The sequence below is a fragment of the Echiichthys vipera genome, assembly GCF_963691815.1.
Source record: "Echiichthys vipera genome assembly, chromosome: 18".
Taxonomy (NCBI): Eukaryota; Metazoa; Chordata; class Actinopteri; order Perciformes; family Trachinidae; genus Echiichthys; species Echiichthys vipera.
Window position 1 is genome coordinate 11,655,833 of NC_139843.1, and position 22,192 is coordinate 11,678,024.

At 39.4% G+C, this 22,192-nt stretch overlaps 1 protein-coding gene across 1 annotated transcript; it reads left to right on the forward strand.

The window, feature by feature from the left end:
* Window positions 1–313: 313 nt before the first annotated feature.
* On the forward strand, window positions 314–20,470 carry nhlrc2 (NHL repeat containing 2; the record flags this gene model as incomplete). Its single annotated transcript, XM_083932583.1, has 12 exons — window positions 314–476; window positions 2,318–2,470; window positions 5,768–5,817; window positions 7,072–7,477; window positions 9,229–9,350; window positions 9,436–9,565; window positions 12,114–12,207; window positions 12,356–12,587; window positions 14,688–14,810; window positions 15,015–15,224; window positions 15,399–15,612; window positions 18,277–20,470. 12 exons carry the CDS (start codon window positions 314–316, stop codon window positions 18,537–18,539), a joined length of 2,160 nt encoding a protein of 719 aa, XP_083788709.1. The 3' UTR covers window positions 18,540–20,470.
* Window positions 20,471–22,192: the final 1,722 nt, after the last annotated feature.

The window sequence follows — 22,192 nt, forward strand, 5'->3', positions numbered from 1 at the left end:
GAGCTAATTTCTTTGGCACGAATTAGTACAGGTTGAGACTTACCGCCACTGTACAATGGCTGTAGTAAGGGCAACTTTAGAAACGAAGGAGCACATTCGACACATTTCACAAGCCCAAAAAAACAGAAGATTAGAAAATAAAAAGTATTTTAATGACAATTTATTCAGTTAGAGGTCACATAGCAGAAAAAACACAACTGGTGATTTTAATTTGTATTTATTTATTTATTCATTTATTTATTTATTACTGTGTCGAACTCGACAGTCTGAATCTTCGTCGTGGCTTTACCTAGCAGACTTGTTGTCAGCAGCAATGGCGTCCCAGTGCAGCCTTTCTACCTTATTTCCTATCCAGAGTGAGCTAGATTGTGCCCTAGATGACGCTACGACACAACAAGAGAAAGAAAATCTTGTCTTCCAGTATTTAAAAAAGCTAGACGAGAGAGAGGATCTGAAGATACCCGATTTCCAGACAGGTTAGACCATGTTACTGCTGCTTTAGCTCGCCGTCTCTCTACATGACTTGAGTTTGCTAACATGCCATTACAGGACTCAGCATGTTCTCACAGTGTGTAAACTGAACAGTCAGGGTTTCATCTCCTTCCCTCTCTTGGTACTTTCAGCCACCTTTTTTGTCAAGTGCAATGCTTCCTGTGGTGTGTGTTTTGTGGTTTGTCTGCTGTGCAACATACAGTAAAAGTATGTTACAGTCCATTTCTTCCTGCCCAAGAATGAGAATCAGAAATACTTTAATAATCCCAGGGGGAATTGTTTGCGTTTCGACTCCAGCTATATACTATATACAAACAACATATTTAACAACATTATACAGATAACATATATTTGTAAAAACAGAAATATAAAATATATATATAATCAATCAAAATTACAATGGAAATATACTTTATACAGATCAAAATTACTGTAATATAATTTAAGTTTTTTTCCTTAACAATGAGTGTGGCATAATCTTGTCATTATCGATTCATCTGCATATAATGTTTTAGATCGTTACTATAAAATGTCAGAATATAGTGAAAAATGTCTACCCCATGTCCCAAATTTATATATATATACACACAGTAGAGAGCCGAGCACTAAATCTCCATGTTTGAGAGGCTGAAAACTGAAAAATTGTCTGACATTTTTGCATTAAAAATCACTAAAATGACTTATTTGATTATCTTCTGTCAGTTGACTCAACTAATTGTTGCCGCTATATTATGTTCTTTTCTTTGCTTTTGTATCTTTCCTCCTCGGGGCTTTATCAACATGCTCCAGTGTATAACTCTTGCTCCTACCAATATAAGGCGCTAAATGCTTAATTCAGTTAAAATTTAGTGCACAATACAGAGCGTACTCTTTGTTAGTACTGCCATACAAAGGATTAGTCCGCAGTGGTTTCATCTTGTCATCTTCAAATTAGTTTTTGATTTTTGTCCCTTTAACAACAGCGTAAGATTGAAAATAACTTCATGCCAGTTGTCTTATGTATCTGCTGTCACTGCACCAAATAGCCTAATATGAGTAGTTGTTTCTGGTGTCAACACTACAGTTAGTTAGTTCCTTTGTTGAGGTACGCAAAATGTTGGCAATATCTTATTGCACCAGTAGATGGGGATCTGCAGTAGAACATCATACAGCAGAATAAACATTGATTTAATAACACAGCCCTCAAACAACCCCTCATGTCTGCATAACAGAAGCCAGCTTTAAATGTTTGTCTCTATATGTTGCCAATTTGGTAAACATAGCTTTGGGTGTTACCTGATAGACAGCGGGCACAACAGCAAAAAATATGTTACTTACCTTGATTATATATATATAATCAAGGTACCTTGATTTTATATATATATATATATATATATATATATATATTTATATATTTAAACACACTCACACTGTGTTTAACACACACTTATATATATATATATATATATATATATATGTATATATATATATATATATATACATATATATATATGCCAAGGCGTCGAAAATCTTGGTTTATTTCATCAAACGCATCCGCAACAAATTTCCTAAGAAACCCTTTTGTCAAAAGGGTTTTTGACAAAATTCAGCGGGTTGTCAAAAACACTTTTGGCTGTTCATACCCTTTTCTTTGCAACATTTCTGTGAGTACTTCCAAGTCATTGCATTGATCCATCAGCTTTTTTTTCAATACGACATAAATGCAGTATCAGGCCAGACAGATATATCCTTACAGTGATGGGTGCTGTAAATCGTATGCCTGTGCTGTGATTAAACATAATTAATACAATGACGGCATCATTTTCCACACTGTGATTTGCTCCAGGCTTGGAATGGCTGAACACGGAGGGGCCTCTGTCTTTGAAGAAGGAGCTGGCTGGTAAAGTGGTGCTGCTGGACTTCTTTACTTACTGCTGCATCAACTGCATGCACATCCTGCCTGACCTACACAAGCTGGAGAAGAAGCATTCTGTCAAAGGTATGGACGTTCATCAGCTTTAAAGCAGCAGTAAACCTGGCATGGGTGTCCTGGTCCTAAAAGGGTTGAGAGATGGAGGTGTAGGGTAACTAAAGGTCAAGGGGTCTCATAATCTCATAATTTGCAATGACAAAAATGTTCCATTTTGCATCGTCATAAACCTTTATGATGTGGGAATATAAACCCCGCCCCCCCAAGTAGACTTCCCCATCATCCTCCCACCATTGAAATTAAGCAGAAGCCGAGCTCGTAATGAATGACGTGTCAGTGAATTTATGACTTAGATTATGATAATGAGAGATGATTTCATATTCATATGAAGCGTGTTGTTACAAGGCACCTTGGAAAGCACAGCTGGTCAGGTTGATTGAAGCCATTTGCCTGAAGGGAAAACTGGGGCACATCATGTTTGTCCTCCGTTTGTCTGTCAAAAAGCAATTTTACCAGAAAGCTATAAAGATGAGAAAACCAAAACCCACGACACGTTTTTCCATCCCTCAATACTCTGACTTCCCTACTCTGATGAACTTGGAAGGCAGAATTTCCGAGTTCCCAGTCAGAAAATTCAACTGGCAACCTGAAGTTGGAATTTAGTAAGACACTAAAGACAGCACAACAGAGCATTTCAGACAAAAGGTCAATACAGGTATATTCAGACAGATAGTATAAGAAAAATAATGTGTTTTTTGAACGTTAAAGATCTCTAAACAGCCCAGAATACAAGTATGAAACTCAAAATAAGAATACTATGGGACTTTTAAAAGGCTGAAGAATTTCATAAAGCAGCTGGGCCCTGTAGTTTTTAGCAAACATTACTCAAACAGGTACTACGGTTTGATAGACATTTGGCGCTTGAGTGAATATTCACGACACCAAGACAGTGTGTGTGGGATCGACTCAAAATAGACTACAGTATTCAAGTTCAGGAGAATGTAGGAGCATGTCAATCAGGGCCACAGTGTGTCTCACTGATGTGTTTTTTAAGGCTAAACCACAGCTGTTGATAATTTTTTTTTTTTAAATGTAAGTGTGGCGAGTTACATTCATTTGCTCTGTATGTTGAATGGGTGGAAGATTAAAGTGCGTAAAGTAGGTGAAACAAAATGCTTTTTAGTACAAGATTCTCCTGCAAAATCATTACCAACTGAATACTTCTACAGAGCAGCATTGGTTTGACAGACTCATTTTTTAAATGTATTCCTTCAGACGACAGGTACAGTGGACTACATAGGAGGCAGCAGCCTAGCAGGACTTACTGAGGGAATGCAATTCCATTGCTATCTTATTATGTGTTATGCAACGTCACAGGAACATGTGTAAGTTCACTGGGGCAGAGATGCCGCAGTACATCATTTTGACTTCTCTTCTTGCCCAGGAGCACGAGGGCCCTTATCTCAGCTGTGAAGAGACGGCAACTGAAAATATTTCCATGCTGCAATGTCAGTGCGTGCCGGGCCCATAATTGTACCCTGCTGTAGTTCACTGTATCAGTATGGCTCTTTATATAGCCACTCCATGTACAGCATAATCACATCCGACTGACTCTGTCATCCCGCTGGCCCTTCAGGGGATCATCTGAGGAAGCTGTACGGCTTGAAATTCAGTTGTGAGCCAGGCGGGACACAGAGCACACACACAGCAGTGCCACCACACATTATCGCACTCGCCTTATCTTTGGCACTGCTATGGGTACATTCTGTTTGCTGCTCTGGTCAGTGAGGTGTGGGAGCCACCCTGTCCAGTCACTCCCACAGTCCACTCCCCACCCACCCATCGTCACTGCAATCTGTGCTGCTACTATACTGCTTGGCAGAGGCCGTGGGTGATGAAATGCACTACAGATGGTGTAAGTCTTAAGGTTCGGAGTTGTGTGTTTTAATGTCTGTTGAGGGAGGCTCAATGGTGTGAGTTAAATGTCTTATATTCTGCTAATTTTCAGGTTTTGGGTTTCTACTAAAAAAAAATGTCATGCTTTAATTTCCTTTTTCATGCAAAAAACATTCTTTTTCTCATACTGTCTGTCTGAATATAGCTGTATTCATCCTCTATCTGAAATGATGCGTTTTAGCGCCTGTCTCTTTAAGCGCCCCTCTCCAAAAAGCCCAGCCTGCTCCGATTGGACAGTGTTTCCAAGTCTTCTGCAACTGCACTCTCTGCGTCTCTACATTGTCATTGCAGCCAGGGAATGTCTGTTACTGCACTGTAGCGACACTTTCTACCTACAGTATATATAGTATAATTGTGACATAACTTTATGGCCCAGTTTCTGGATACAAGCTGTGTGCATTTCTTGTGGATTAAGCTTTTTGCTTTCACAGTATTTATATAGCACCTCGCCTGCTTTATTATTAAAAAAGACATGGAGACCTCGCATTTGACAATATGGGACCTTTAATGTATAGGAAATGTCTATTTGAGTCCATTTATGGAGGATGGAGGGCTTTTGTTAGTTTTACTGCAACTGGAATTGGCCTGTGGTGTCTTTGAACTAACTCAGTGAGAATATATGCATCTTACCTTTTTACTTGTTTTTTATTTGCTCATTTGAGGGCTACAGGCATTTTATTTTATTTTTCTATGTTTGTAGTTTATATACTACAGTTTCAGAATGTGCATCAGAATGTGCAAACGTGGTTGTGTTTCAAAAGAGAGACTCATTGACTGGGAAACAGGAATGAAACTTAGTCTAGGTTACTTGTGTTCTAGGTTTTTTACATTTACGAAGACAACCACATGCATTTTCACAGATTGAGGCCTTCAGTTGCTTAACATTTTAGCACCGGTCAACCTTATCACAAACTTTAACCAACTGCTCTCATTCTCTCTACAATAAGCACAGTGTTGAAAGTCAAAATAAATAGATTTAGAGCCTTGAGGAGCTAAAACCTTTGCAGGGACCTCACTGAGACCTCCAATACATTATGCTGAAGGGTCACTGACTCGATAACAAACAAACAAGCAAGCAAGACCATGATGTTTTCAGTTAAAAAACACATCTGTTTACTCTCTTCGACCCCATCACCTTTGACATACTTTATGCATGTGAGATGCATCAAAGATCACCAGATGAACACGGGATTGAACCCTTTGTCCGTGCGCGTGTGTGTGACCTTAACTTAAAAGATACCCAAACTGACAGACTTTGTGATTTTTTGCAAGGGAATAAAGTTGAAAAAATATGTCCTGAAAATTTGGCTAGTTTTGATTGTGAGCACAGTCAAACCACTTAGCTACATTGTTATGTCTGGCTGTTTTATTCTTGTCCTTGTGTCTCTATCTGTTTAATCTCCCTCTCAGATGGATTGGTTGTCGTTGGTGTGCACTCAGCTAAATTCCCCAATGAAAAGGTAAGTGATGTCATTGTTCATCATCATGTTAACCTTTGTTTTGGCCAGTGTGCTTGTGTGTCCTCTCCGCAGGAGTATTGAGCATGATGGAGAACAACATGGGCCACTCTTTCCTCAAGCAGAAAATCAATGCGATGAAGCATTAATCTGTAAATGTTACACCAGCATAATGGCATGAGATATCAGATGGTATCTATCGAGCAAATTGCTCTAACATTCAGCAACAGATTTACAACTCTTTAGTCATTTGTCTGTGCTTGGAATGTCTGGATGAACCAAATTTTCCATAACTGCGGTTACATAATGACACAGTTTCATAACCGTAAGAATTGTAGAAGTTTCGATATCCACGGTGTCCTGATTCCAGCACTGTTGCCCTGTGAAAACCAATCTCGGGAGTCAAGGTCTTGCATCACCCTGTGTCCTGTTGTGTTGTTGTGTGTGTGTGTGTGTGTGTGTGTGTGTGTGTGTGTGTGTGTGTGTGTGTGTGTGTGTGTGTGTGTGTGTGTGTGTGTGTGTGTGTGTGTGTGTGTGTGTGTGTGTGTGTGTGTGTGTGTGTGTGTGTGTGTGTGTGTGTGTGTGTGTGTGTGTGTGTGTGTGTGTGTGTGTGTGTGTGTGTGTGTGTGCGTGCGTGGCTAATTTGTTTTGCATGTAAGAGAGTCGTCATGCCACTTACATGGAGCGTTGAGAAGAGCTGTAAAAATTTCTGGGGGGACATTCAAGTACTAAATCCACCCCTTAAATCATTGGGAGCATTTTGGACATCTAATAAATTTGCAAAGCATGCCATCCAAAAGTGCCTTCAAAGGGTTCAACATTTGAAATGTGTTCCAGCGTCTTCAAGATAATTATCCAGGCGTTTATGCTCAAGTCGAGGTTAAAAAAAAAAAATGTAACTAACTAGTGAATGTTACATTACTAAGCTGGACCAAAACAGTTTAAACTGGACTGGAGTAGTGTTTACAATGTGTTGCTGTTTACTGTCTGAATCTTGCAGGGGTATGTAGTAGATACCTGGATGTAACTCCAGTACTATGAGTTTGTGCAGTCTATTTTCAATATAAAGATAACTGACATTACTGTGCATGATGGGACCAAAACCACGCTTGTGTGTCTTTTTCCTTCAGTAGTGTTGAAAAATATATCCCTGATTTTAATATTAAAACCCGTTTTATTTCCTATGACAATAATCGTGATATCAAAATCTTGTATCGTGACATCCCTAGTCTATGCTTGTCTCCAACTGCTTCAAAGGTCCTGGACAACATCCGCAGCGCTGTGCTCCGCTATGACATCTGCCACCCAGTGGTGAACGACAGCGAGGCACACCTCTGGCAAGAACTGGAGGTGACCTGCTGGCCCACCGTGGTCTTACTGGGCCCACATGGCAACCTCCTCTTCTATGTGGTGGGGGAAGAACACCGCGACAGGCTGATGCTTTTTACTGACAGCGCCCTCCGTCACTACGGGGGGCAGGGTCAGCTGAAGCCACACATGGTGGGGATCAAGCTGTACCGAGACTCCCTGCCGCCCAGCGTCCTGTCCTTTCCTGGCAAGGTGGCTGTAGACAGCAGCAAGAAAAGACTGGCCATAGCAGACACTGGGCATCACAGAATTCTAGTGGTGTCGTCGACTGGACAGCTGTTACATGTTGTTGGAGGTGAGAAGTAGGAAACGAGATGGAAAAAATGAACATATTGTGGCTGAGTTGGTTTGGTGGGACTACACAGTGTCTGTCATGTATTTTTTGTCATGTAACTGAGTTGGTGGAGTGGATATTTAAAGCAATTCTTACCTTTCTTGCATGTGTCAAAGTGCTTCCCTCCAAATCTTACCATCTTCCCCATGCCTGATCTCTGATGCTCCCTCCTCCCCTGACATATGCGGTCAAACCCCCAACTAGCGAATTAGGGGTATGACGATCTCCCCCGGATTCGCTCGTAGAGGGTTCCACTTTGTAAGGCATTCCAGTGAACTTTGTCTAGTTTGAGGTCCGAAACTTCGGACTTCCCATGGTACTGGAACGTAGCATGAGCAGCACAAGTGAAACGGAGCAACGGATGACAGGCAGTTAGCTAAAAAATTTTGGACTGAATAAAATGATTGGTCAGACTTTTATCAGAAATATATGAGAATTTAATATTTTAGAGTTTCAACACTGGGTGGATTTCTTTTATATTTTAGTTTGCCATACGCTTATTAAGGAGCATTTTAAGAATACAAAAAAAGTGTAAAAATGACAAAAAGGTAACAATTGCTTTAAGAATTATATACTAAATGTGAATTTGAAAGAAAGGAAATACATCATTCTGTTACAATATGTGTTAATTTAAGTGAGTTGTAGATAAATGCAAAGTATTGTTTTTGCATTGTGATTGTTAGAATCGGCACAAACCATTTAAGCACCATTGATGTATCTAGATTACTCATGCCTCAACAACCCACAGAGGAGCTGCATGGTAGACTGTGTTGTCCCCAGGCCAACAGAGAGGTTGGCAACAGTACATGCTGGGAACTGGCACTGACCTAACTGTGGACAAAATGAGGGAAAAAAATGCAGGATTATTTTTGTAGGTTTTTTTAGGTTAACCCCAATCATCCATCTTCCCACACAGTACGAGACATTAATACATTTGCATTGCGTAAGAAGTTTCAAGTGATTTAGGACATAAAAATATTTGTTATGCTTTCTCACATCTTCCTAGGCAAATTTGTTACATGCAGTAAAAGCGCATTAGATTAAACATGTCTCCTTCACAAATTTAAGTAATTAATCCAGTCACAGAAAAGAAAGGCCACCCGAGCACGCTTCAGCTGTAAATGGGAAAGTGTGCCTGTCTGTATCCTTTTGTATAAGAAATCATCTGTCATATCTTTTTTTTTTTCTACTAAAAGTTTAGGCAGGGAAGATAAAATAAAAGGGCTAAATTTAACTCCTGTGTTAACCGGAAGATAAACTGTTTTTTTGTGTATAGTATATGGGAAAAGACATTTAAACGAGCCGCCAGGACTTCCGTACAGTTGTGATGTCACAACTACTATATAAAAGTAGAAAGTGCTGTTACAGCCATTCACCAGCCGCAATGCAATTCAGGGACGCTGAGGGACCCAGAAATACTGACCAATCAGAGCAGGGTGGGCCTTTTTGGGAGGGGTGCTTAAAGAGTGCTTAAAGAGACAGGCGCTAAAAACGGAGCATTTCAGACAGAGGGTGAATACAAGTATATACAGACAGACAGTTTGAGAAAAATAAGGTGTTTTGAACATTCAAGCAAAAACCCCAAATTCAAATATGACCTTGAAAATTAGCAAAATATGCAACCTTTAAGTTCTGAGCTCAATATATCCTAAACCTGTAATTCTATCGCACACTGAACTATGATTTTCATTGTATTATCACTTCTGTCCCAGGGCCTAAAAGTGGGAGAAGAGATGGCGACTTGTCCGAAGCTTCCTTTTACTCCCCCCAGGGTGTGGCCATCAAAGAGGACACTGTTTACGTGGCCGACACAGAAAACCACCTGATCCGAAAGGTAGTACCCCAAACGTTCTTATAAAATAATAGCGTACATTTGACGTCGCTGGATGTTCATCTGTACATATTTGCCTGTGTTTCAGATCGACCTGTTAGAGGGAAGAGTCAGCACCCTAGCTGGAGTAGGCACTCAGGGCACAGACAAAGAGGGTGGGGCCATGGGACCTCAGCAGCCCATCAGCTCTCCATGGGATGTGACTCTCGGCACTGCAGGTGAGTCCCACAATACTGTCAGATAGGAACTTTGAGGGCAACATTTCACCGCCCCACCCCTCTGTGCCTGCCCTTGCTCTCGTCGCTTGTTGTTTTCTTTCCGCACGCTGTTATACAATCGATCCTTCTTGAGAGAGAAGCAGAGGTCAGTCCAACCCTCTTGTCTCTGGTTGTCTGGATATTTTTGGGTCTCACTATTTTGCAGATCTCAGTTCAGTTTGATCGAGGTGAAGGTAAGGGAAGTGACAACATCTCACCACCTTTAAAAATAAAAAAAAAGAAAAGGGCTGGGGTGGGAATTCTGATGTGATCACACCTTTAGAGGGAATGTTTTCAGCTTGCATATTTAGATCATTATTCTTTTTTCTTTTTTTTATTAGAGTGCACCAAACATACAGAATCAATTGACAATATGTCCTTGAGTAAAATTATATGACATTGAATTGGTCAAAAATAATAAAATGATAATAAATAAATGAGTCGAAACAATGGATGTTACAAACTACTGTACCTGACAAGGTCTTTCATATTCTCCCAAAGTAATCTAAGTTAAATCTAAATCAAAGCTCAGTCGTTTTTACTGCTGTGCTTTTATTCATTTACCCTGGGCATTCAGAGTTTATTTATTATTATTTTCTTTTTTTAGATTTGTCAGTGCCTTTTTCATCAAAGCAGAAAGCTTTTTAACTCAGCTTTTTGAATCTCTCTGACCGTTTGTCTCTATATGTTAGTGCAGTATATGTCTTGTGTTGCCTTGTTACCTGTGGGCATTCAGATTGCAGATTCAAGATCAGTCAGTGAATGTATCAGTGTTGTCATACACAGAGATTAGTATAAATAGTAACTGTAAGTTAGTATCTGCCAGAGCAATAATACACGAGCTTGCAGATTTGCCTCATCTCCAGGCTGAGATGCAGTACCAGCAGATCCCTCTAACAATATATATTATTGTATATTATATTGTTTTGCTCTCCAGGCTGTTGTCATTCAGAAATGCTGAATACAAGATTATTATTTACAACTTTAGCCTTATTTATGTTTTGGTCATTTAGTTGACCAAAATGTGTATCCATGTCACTTTAGAAGCATACAAGCTCTTGTTAGAGAGTTATTTGTGTTCAAAATGCAGTTTTAAATAATACATTAATGATTTTATTAATTAACTGCACAGAATTGCTTATTGTTTTCTATTTTACTGCTTCACTACTTCATCAAAATATAGTATTTAAAATTCCAAAAGATTTAAAACAAACATTCACTTAAAATTATAATATCATCTGTTTTTCTTCCAACTTTCTTGCCTCCGGTTAACACTGTGGCGTGTACTGCTTTCACCAACTGCCAGTTTACAGTTTAGAGGAATGATTTGAATTATCAATCATAGTCATGTGAATAAATTCTAGAGACTTTAGGACCAGTTGCACAATTATTTTCTCATTGCACACAGCCTTTGAGCAAGAGGGCTATCAGTCATAGTTACATTTTCGGCACAGCTTGATGGATGACACAAACCTGCTGGTTTGCACATCACCACCTGGATGTGATATAAGACCTTTAACTCCACTAACATTGTCCTCTGAGAGTACATCCAAACTCTCGTTGCATATTCATGATTTATTCACCATGTGTATGAATGTTCAAATTGACAAAATCAGGACCCTACAGCTTCTGAACTGTACAGTAAAGTGGCATTGATGCTGTGAGTCAAGTGCTAGAGTCGTCAGATTCTAGTGACAGTCTGCCAGATGTGACCAAGAAGGTCTGAGCTCTATACTGCATTAAAAAAACAACTGAGATACTGTATGTCTGTAACTGGGAGGATTGTGTTCTTAACATGACATATTGTCTCTGCTGAGTGCATCTGAGGCAGCATATGGCGTTTGCCAGACAGGCTGCTGTCACTTCAACCTGCATAGCTGCATTTCTGACGCATTTCTGTCATTTGGCCATCAACGAACGATCACAGCTTTTTTCAGTCCGTAGAGATATTTCTTTGTAATAGCCTTAAACTAATAGATGCATTTATTTATTATGACGTTTCTATATTTATAACAAAACCCTAATCATTTCGTGGCTTAAAAGGTCCCATATTGTAAAAAGTGAGATTTCCATTAATTTTTTTATTATAAACCAGGTTGAGGTGCGATATAAGTACTGTGATAGTTCAAGCGGCTCAAGTACTCTGGCTGGACGGCAACCATCCGGGGCTTTTTGTGCAAATCAGAGAGTCAACTTTTTCTGTGCTGCTGGTATAACCAGGGTGAGCCCACAGAAGGAACTGGCAGAGGGGGCTGAGAAGTTGAGCTATTGGTTGTCCTTTTTTGCGCACATAATACGTCCCCTCTAAAGTAAACATCCCAAGCACATTTGAAAGGACTTTTAGAACAAATATTTTCACCACTTCTGATGATATTGTCGGTAATTAAGCAGTAACACAAGTTTCCTGGTTGTGTTTGTTTGTGCGTTTCATTTGTTTGTGTGTGTGTGTGTGTGTGTGTGTGTGTGTGTGTGTGTGTGTGTGTGTGTGTGTGTGTGTGTGTGTGTGTAGGTGGTGCTGAAGATAACGTGCTGTGGATAGCCATGGCAGGTACCCACCAGATCTGGGCTTTGTTCCTAGCAGATGGGAAACTGCCCAAAGGAAGGTGAGAGACTGGTACATGACCACCGTGGCCACATGGCTGCAGGCTCCCTTTCTAATCCACTAATAACTCTTCTCTGAGAATAAAAATAATTCAAAGCAAATACAAATGACAAAAGAGCTGAAGTGTTTTGTCATTGTCTGTAAAACAGTGAATCCAAGGCGGGGACATGCGTGCGATGGGCAGGCAGTGGCAATGAGGAGAACCGAAACAATGCCTACCCCCACAAGGTTGGGTTTGCTCAGCCTTCAGGCCTGGCCTTAGCCCCTCAGGAGCCCTGGGGCTGCCTGTATGTAGCCGATAGCGAAAGCAGCACCATCCGCACGCTGGCGCTGAAGGACGGAGCCGTTAAGTCGCTGGTCGGGGGAGAGAGAGACCCACTGGTGAGTGTGCAATAGTTGATGGACGAATTGAACTTTTTCATTCAACTGCTAGATATCTTTGAGTTTATTTCTCTAGTTACTTACTTTAGTGTTCGTCTATGGTTCATTTAATGTCCATAAATTCTCTTATACTGTACATAGGAATTTCTTTTGTCCTTTTTAGTATTTCTGTAAAAGCAGATTGTTATGTAATAATATTTAAAACAACAGCTTGGACAGAAGGTAGGAAAATCCACTGTAAGAAAGGAATAACCTCTTGTGTCATGCCTTCAGTGATATTATGTTCTGTACCTGGCTCTGCCCCCATCCATCAACAGCAAACACACTCTGTAAAACCTGCACATTAATCTGCTACATTTTCCAGCCAGAGAAAACACTTGGACAATTATGAAGAGAAACGTTGCACAACGCTTTGGATCACTCCGAGGCAATCACAAGGTTTCAAGGCCATTTCTCGAAAGACAGAAAATATTGATTAAAAAAAAACATAAATAAACACACCCATTCTTGTTTTTTGGCTGAAACAAAGCCTCAGGGCATCTTTTGGTAGTACTTTCATGTCCTAACAGACTCTCTACACTGTAGTTTTTTTTATTTTTTATCCTGCCACACTCTATTTTTGGAAAGCTTTACAGCTGGTAGTCACCCATGAAAGCAGGAAGTAATTTACTAGAGAGTCATATACAGTTTACAGATATTAAAGCTATTTACCGGTAGCTGAGGCAATGAAATGTAAACACCTGTATGGAATTAAAACTGTTAAAAGTAAATGTAAAAGTTAGATGAGAAGATCAATACCGGTCTCAAAACTGTAGGGATGACCCCAAATAGGCGATTATTCAACGCTTCGATGTGAGGAGGAGTCTTATCCAATCTTGTGTTGTCCAATTTTGGAGAGCACTTGCCAATTATACTGTTCTTAGCTGACAGAAGTGGCACCCGGGCTGGTCTTCTGCTGCTGTAGCCCATCTACTTCAAGGGTTCGACCCGAGATGCTAAGCATACCTCGATTTATAATGAGTGGTTATTTGAGATACTGTGGCCTTTCTATCAATTTGAACTAGCCTGGCCATTCTCCGCTGACCTCTACCATCAACAAGGCATTTTCTCCCAGAGCAATGGATATTCTCTTTTTGGACCATTCTGTAAATCCTAGAGATGGTTGTGCGTGAAAATCCCAGTAGAGCATCAGTTTCTGACATACTCGAACCAGCCTGGGTGGCACAAACAACCATGCCACGTCACTTAAATCACCTTTCCGCTCCATTCTGATGGTTTGAATTTGAAAGTGGCCGGTGAGTCTCTCTAAAAGAAGGAAGGTTGCGAGCGCCTCGTCAGCTGCTACTGTTGAGTGAACTCTGCAGCTGTGGAGAATCAGTGAGCCGCGGAGAATCATGAGACTTTTTATAAGATTATTATCTCTCTTTTTTTTTGGTTTGTTTATTTATACAGCTGAGTGATACAGAATGAAAAGCTGCTTGTTTTATTTCTTCTCGCAAATGTGTTTGTTGGTCGGCTGTTATAATAATTTAATCGTTCGGGTCATCTGTAGCGCTAAGATCTGTTTTCACTTAATTATCTTTTTGTCACTTTCAGGAGAAATATGCAGAATGCTCCCGTTTTAAGGATTTGAATGACATTCATCATGAATGCACTTTTCTTCTCAATCTCATCTAACTATTTTTTAAGCCCAGTCACTAATTAAGGGATTTAAAGATGCTGTTATCTTTTTGGTGTTTCTCACAAGTGTGGCATATTACTTTTATTGTAAGAATTGTCCAGAAAACTTTAAAATAATAATGAAGCCAGTGATGCTTTCATTTTTTTATTTCAAGTGTTCTTCAAATGGAAATGAATCACTTCCAGTTTATAGGAAAGGCTTCAGCTTGGGTTTTCAGAAGAAAGTCCCTTTATTTTGACGGTTAAAAAGCCTCCCTTTCTTTTCGATCCAAAAATGAACATGTTTTAAAATCAGCTAGAGGTGGTTCACAAAATGAGTTCTTGGAGCAATGTAGAGCTTAGATATAGGGATCACAAGTTGCACAAGTGGGGCATTTGTACCTTTTTATATCATCTTTTGATCTTTTTTTTTCCCACCAGAACCTTTTTGCTTTTGGGGATGTGGATGGGAAAGGGGTGGACGCCAAGCTGCAGCATCCTCTCGGTGTTGCGTGGGCTCCTGAACAAAGCCTTCTCTATGTGGCCGATTCCTACAACCACAAGGTAACTGTTACATGTCACAAGGCTTTAGTTCAAAGCTGTGGTGTGCTCACATTTGATGCTTCTATTGTCATAATGGGTTCTTTTAGGTTGTTGAGTGGATACACAGAGCCTGTATCTCCTTTTGATCTAAAAACCATACAGGGAACATACAGGACTTGACCTTTTTCTTTGATTTTGTCTATGTACCTGTGCAATTATGTTCAGATCAAGGTGGTGGATCCAAAAGTGAAGCAGTGTAGCACATTAGCAGGGACTGGAGAGGCTGGAGACACTCTGGGCCCTGAATTTAACAGCTCCTGCTTCAATGAGCCAGGAGGAATCTGCGTTGGCGACAGCGGCAAACTTCTCTATGTGGCTGACACCAACAACCACCAAATCAAAGTGCTAGACCTGTCCTCCAAGACTGTTTCACTGGTAAGTTGTATGGGTGTGCGTATAAGAAAAGCTCACTTTCAACCGTGAGAAGGCACTTTTAATTTTGTCTTTGTGTGTGTGATTAATCTATCCTGAAAGCTAGAAGAGTTTGAATAAAAGGGTTTTTTTCTTGCTCTTCTTTAATCCAAACATCCTAATCTCCCTCCTGTCTAGTTCCCGATTTCAATGGACTGCACAGACTCCGTACCTTCAAAGCCTGCACGTCCTGCCAAAGCCCCCACATTGCCTAAATCAGCTGCCAGGAAAGAAATGCCACGAGTGACAGTGTCAGCAGGCCAGACTCTCGTCATGTCGCTCACCCTTTCGCTTCCAGAAGGAACCAAACTCACAGAGGAGGCCCCAAGCTGCTGGGCTCTCTCAGCTGAGGGTGAGGCAAAGTTTAATCATTCTTACTTATGTCATGCATGGACATGTTTCATTTACATTTATCTAGGGCTGTCCTCGATTATACAAATTCTTAGTCAACTTACACTCATACGATATTGTAGACTAATCGATTGATCAGACAGAGCTTCTCCACCAAGAATCATGCATAAGAACCACTTTACATCTTCTTTTTACCAAAGATAGTTTGTTTGTTGAAAATAGTCATACAGCATAAAAAGCATAAAAAATAATAATCTACTAATGAAATCTTGATTTCATACAAAGGTTGACAAAAACAGGCTTCTCAATTCCATTGACTTCTTTTGCAGGCTACAACAGCAAATGTCGTTAGCATATTTAAAAAAAAAAAAAATCATTAGCCACATGAGTTGGTTGAAAACTATCATTTTGAAGCGTGAAAGGGTTTTTAATATGCATTTACTGGCTACATACAGTACATGTTCTCATGCTAAAACACTGAGGCTATTCAGACATGTAAATAAAGAAGCACCATTCAAAGCTTAGTCCTTGTGTTGCAGACAGATCAGTCTGATAAGGGAAGATTTAAGATCAGAGAGTTAACTGTCGCTATTTTAGCGATACTTCTGTAGGTAGTAATCATGAGCTGAAAAAGATTTCAGCTCATGAGTTTTTGGTTTTGTAAAGGCTAAAAATATCTATGCAATCTCTTTGTATACCAAGTATGACTTTTGCTACAGCCCTGTGCACACCACTTCAACAGAAAAACTTGACTGACTTGTGTGCTCAGTTACGTTTGGTAAGCTAGTGGTGTTAGCTAAGTTTTGGGATATCAACAAATCCCATTACCACACTTTTGAATTAATAGCTTTTATGAAAAGTGCATTTGTCTTGCCAGCTCCCCAAACTCACACTGTGCAAGGCATGATATGTAGATATTGAGCATAGGCTTTCTGTTAGGTTCCACAAGTTTTACAATAACAATTGCATGCTTTGCTGAAGTTATTTCAGGATAGAGTCAAGTTCTTTGACAACTAAAACATGCTCTCTACATTTAAAATAACCCCGTTCTAGATAAGAGCCTCTCAACCTCTCTTTCTGGGCTTTATTTTGGTCTATGATGCATGGTTCTGTGAAAAAATAATACAAGCGATACTTAACCCTCATGTTCTTGTCACTGTTCAACAAGTAGATTCTCACTCTGCCAGCCCACGTCCGGGATTTCTAATTCTCTCAGCTGAGGGTCGGGGGAATATTTAGATCAGTCAGGGACTCTTTTTGAAGCACCAGTGAGGCTATACAGCGCATGGTATGGGTAATTTAACAGATTATTTCTATTGCTAGATACCATTGGAAAGGCTTTTTTTTCGGACACAAGATATTATGTTAGTGACGGGTGATCGTCCGTTCGGTAGGTTTGGAACTAAACTGTTTCCATCATTCTGAGCGATGCATCATGCAGTCAGCGATATCAGCTGGCTATTTTTAGAACATTTCGATAAGACGACATGCCTTGGTTCACATAATTAGCTACCAGGCTATGTTACGTGATCCCCCGCTGTCCGATTATACCCAGTCTAGACTTATGCTGATCAGATCAGAGCAGAGGCAGGAATTTTAATGGATCAAGTTGGAAGTGCACAGTAGATTTACACATTGTATTTTTGTGGCTTTTTAAAAATGACTGCCCTGGGACCTCAGAGGCATCAGCTTCATTAATCACCGCTGGCATGGATTTGATGGTCTCTCTAGCAAAATATTTTCACACAGTCGAACTTCTTGCCTTTCCTTTTCCAACTTTCATTTATCACTCAGTCACGTCTAGTTAGATGTGTTTTTGTTTCTAAAAATATCCCCTGTGTTTCAGTAAATTCATGTCCTCACCCTCACTCCATCCGATTCGGTGGGGTTGTGTGAAGGTAATATTGCAGCCAGTCTAGTACACAGGGTGCACCTTGCCACGCACAACCATAAATTCAAATGCCAGACAGACTTTTTAATAAAGTCACATCCGCCCTTTTAGAAAATGGCACATTGTGACTGATCTGTGTCCAAACTGAGGAGTGTCAGTCGGTCGGTCTTCCAACACTTTGAATTATCTCAGCTACTGGATAGATTGCATTTTGTTCATGCATTCATGGTCCCCAGATGATGTATCCTAATGACTGTGGTGAGCTCTTTGGGTGTTGTCGTCAGGTCAGCATTTGATTTTGCCCAATACTTTTTCCAATACCTCCAGTTTATATTTGTTTAGTGCTAACTAGCAAATGTTAGCATGCTACTAAGATGGTAAGCTTGCTAAACATTACACCTGCTAAATATGAGCATGTTTAGCATTGTCATTGTGAGCATGTTAACATGACGCCGTTAGGATTTAGCCTCAAGTACCACTAGCCTAGTGTTGTGGTGGATGCTAGATTGTAACCACCAAAGCCTCACTGAACAAAGTTTGCGTACTACGCAATATCAACACTTAAATTAGCAACTAGCTAACATTAGCTATGAGGGGTTAGGCTGAGGATAAAAAAAATGTGTTGTGTTCACTTTGTTCGGTGGGGACAATCTAGAATCTACCTAGTTTAGAGACTTTATCTGTTTCTTTAAGAGCTGAATAGTATCAGACTGTTGATTTTGTCTCTTTGACAGCATTAGGACTACAAAATTCTGTTTCCTGTTTTTATTACAGGTAACGAATGGCTGCTAGAGAGTCAGGTGGTCACTGGTGACATAGTGGATCTGTCGAAGCCCATCTCCATCTCAACCAAACTTCCAGCTGTTAAAAAGGACTTAAACAGTATTCCAAGCCTCACTTTGGGTGTTTGGGTGTACTACTGTATGGAAACAGGTAACACTTGTATGATGAAAGCAGCCTCCTTCACCCAGCCGCTGCAAATAAGTGCCAATTATAAAGAGGGAGAAATCACTGTGGCGTTGGCTCATGCCTTTTGAAACCTCACAGCTGTCCTAATATTCACAGAATCAATACTTTTTGTGGTGCCGAAACGTCACTTTTACTTATCAGCTCAGCTCACCCCAGCTCCGGTTTTCGTCATGGTAATGGAAAAAGGAAAAGAAAATGTAGATCGTCTGTCACTTTTGACAAAAATGCAATTCATACAAACCTGATTTTCAGGGGAATTTAATTTCATAGATGCCCCCTCTACGAAACATAATGCATCAGTGCCCTTGACTGTAAGTGACAGTTACTGATAGGAATGCAAATAGTTACATCATCTATAGCATGTTCTAAAGGCTGTACAACAAATACAACTGTATCTTGAAAATCTATATTTATAGGAGCGTATACAGTATTTACAACAAGCTGAATTGACCCACTGGAGGAAAACTGTCCAAAGAAGTAGTTCCACTGAATTTCTTGTTTATAAAACACATTCAAATGACTAAATACATGCAGAAAATAAGGGTTTTTTGTGGATTTAATGAGGGTCTTATTATTATGATGATCTAATTGGGAGGTGAAAATGATGGTGTCAGCGGTGGATAGACATATTAACAGATTTTTTTTAATCATTTAATGATGTTGCAGAGGATCTAAAATACTTGCAAATATTGAAAACAGTAAGTAAAAGCAGAAACCTGTGATGAGCTTTATATTATTTATATTATATTTCCACCTGAACCACGAGACGGATGTGAATTTCATAGACTGAACTATTTATATTCAGACGTGAGCAAAATGATTTATCTCCTCACACAACAAAGCATTTTTGGGACAATTTCTGCTTTTGAAGAAGTTTTGTCTCGAACAATAATGAAGCTTTTTCTTTTAGTTCCATGAGTAATTACATAGTATTTAGGATGTTTAATGGAGCTGATGTTATTCATGATCAGAGAAAGAACAGAGATGAAACTTATATCTTGAGAAGTCGACAAATGTGGAGGACTTTAACTAATTAATTTATTAATCTATTTAAAAAAAAAAGATTGAATTACAGTTACACTTAACTGCAGTTTCCATGAGTTTCGTGTGGTCCTCCATAGCTAAAAAGTTATCTATGAAGAGTCTCACGTTTGTATGATCATTAATATATTAGAAACTCCAAAATATTAAATCACATTTTGACTTTCACGTGCTCTTAGCGTAGATGCGGCGTTCAGGTGAACTAATCAAGCGTTCATTGTGACATAATATGTCACCCCAGAGCGAGCAGTCTTAAGTTGTTTACAAAGTTCACACATAGCTTAGAGCTTTGTTCTTTGTCTCTGCTCCCTGTATGACTGATTATACGTTTGATTACGATTTTTCGCAAAACAAGGAGCTGCTGTTATGGAAGTCATGATTTAACAGCCGGTTTTTTTAAGGGAAACTTATGAAACTGAGTGACTGTCGCTTGTGTGCTCTAAGAAAACAATGTCTTATTAAAATCTCTCACACAGACATTTAAACGCTTCATCTCTAATCCACCGAGGGAACATATTCATTAAGGAGATGCTCTGATAATGCTTTAATCTTTACACGCTGTGTATTTTATTGTAATATGATCATGTATTATTGTCAGTATTGGTTTGCAAAGATAGAGGTTTTGTCAGAAATGGGTCTGAGGGTTTTTTTGTTATCACCTCAAAACATAATTGGGCTTGTGAGACCTTTTATTTGTTTTGTTTTACGCTGCCTAAGAAGTGCCTTGCAAAAAGGGGTGTTACTGAACGGCTGGTGTGAATGCAATGACAGGTAAGCTGCATCAAAAGCAATAATATATCTATTATATTACTGTATTTGGAGAAGTTATTTATTTCAAATAAACTGCAGATGTATTTAGCTCAGCTTTGTTATTCTTCTGGCGATTTTCAAACAATAATGATAATGTGATGAACGTGAGTGGCTGGTGGGCATCAGGTTCCTTGATAATGTTTTCCAACTCTCGCTTGACTTGTTCTCTCAGTGCTGCACTTTCAGATGCAACAGAGTAAACTAATAAATCATATTTACATAGTCTGGTTTGAGTGCGTGCGGGTTCCTTCAAAGACCATTGCTGCAATTTCAAACATTTTCTTCTCATATTACATATTTCCACTCTTTGAGAATCAGGTCACTTAGCATTATGGAAGTAATCCAATTTTATTTACAATGACGATATTCGCATCCAACAATTATGAAAACAAGATAATCCAGATGAAACGATTATTGTGCCGCATTTCGTTTCACAATGATGCTCTTTTTCTGTCTTCTGTGATAAATACAACGCACCGCTTTTATTTACAGTGATGCACTTTAGTTACTAACTGGAATATAGTTTACCAAAATGTTGAATATATGTTTAGGAGTTGTTCAATAGGTTGTGGCAGTGCATTATAAGATATTTGAAATCATTTCTTTTGGTCTGATTCATTTATTATTTATTTAAATATGTTTAGATATTGTTTATTTTATTTATCTCATTGTATTCACAGTTATTTTTGTATTTGTTTTTTAGTTGAATAATATTTAAAATTCTTGGAAAATAATTGCATGTTTCCAAATAGGTTTAACAATTGTGATCTCAATATTGACCGCAATTATTGTGATCATGATTTTTGCCATAATAGAGCAGCCCTACTTAGCATAACGACACATTACATTTAAAGACTGCAGCTCCGCTATGTCGACAGCTTGTCTGATTAGCTAGCTCCCTCATGCATTTTTCCCATTGCCAGATTATATTCGAGCTGACCTCAGAGATAGCCTTTTCACAGCATAACCTCATTTGTCTTATCCCTTCGTCCAGAAGCAGCACACTGCCCTGCTTTTTACAGATTCAAGTATTGAAGTAATGACCGCTTTAACTAGGTTTCGGTCATAAATACATACACAACACCAGCGCCGAACCGCTGACCTTCCGGTTGGTAGATGCTCTTCCTCTGAGCCACAGCTGCCCCTAAAAAGTGTATTGTAAACATGTGGCTTAAAACTGGGTAATAAGACAATTTACGACATCGTCTGGCTGACACATGCACAAAGGGGATGTGACACCATTGAGAGTCAGCCAAATATAACGGACTGTTACCCTGAATAAAGTGTTAGACATCTCTGGGTTTGAACATCGCTGGAACTATTTGGGTCTATAGCATAAAAACGACAAGAAGACCTACAATATAAAACATTTCATCATACAATTAAAATACGTTCATATGTAGGCTTGAGGAGTAACAAGAGCACATGTAGCGACACCATGGGACACAAATAGTTGTCTGGCACCATGACACCTAGGAACTGGATGCAACGACCTCATTGCATAAATGTAAGCTACTATGAGCCTCTGCATACTGCTCATTAAACAACTCCACAAACTAATAGGTCTTGTCATTTTTAAACAATTGAATACAGAAACGTTAAGTATTATATCTTTGTATAAAGGCTTATATCAAGTAATTGATGTTTTTGTATGTTTCACAGGATTTGTTGGGAAAAGAAAAAAAGATTGTGTGAATATGTGCTTAAATGTGAATATGTTTACGAACCCTTTTCACGTGTACGTACCACAAGACACTATAGAATTTCAGAAAAACAACACAGAAATACGTCAATGTTCACATGCAGCCATAAATATAAAGCAGGACAAATGACAGGGCATTGAGGTCAAATAACAGGATCAGCCATTGTC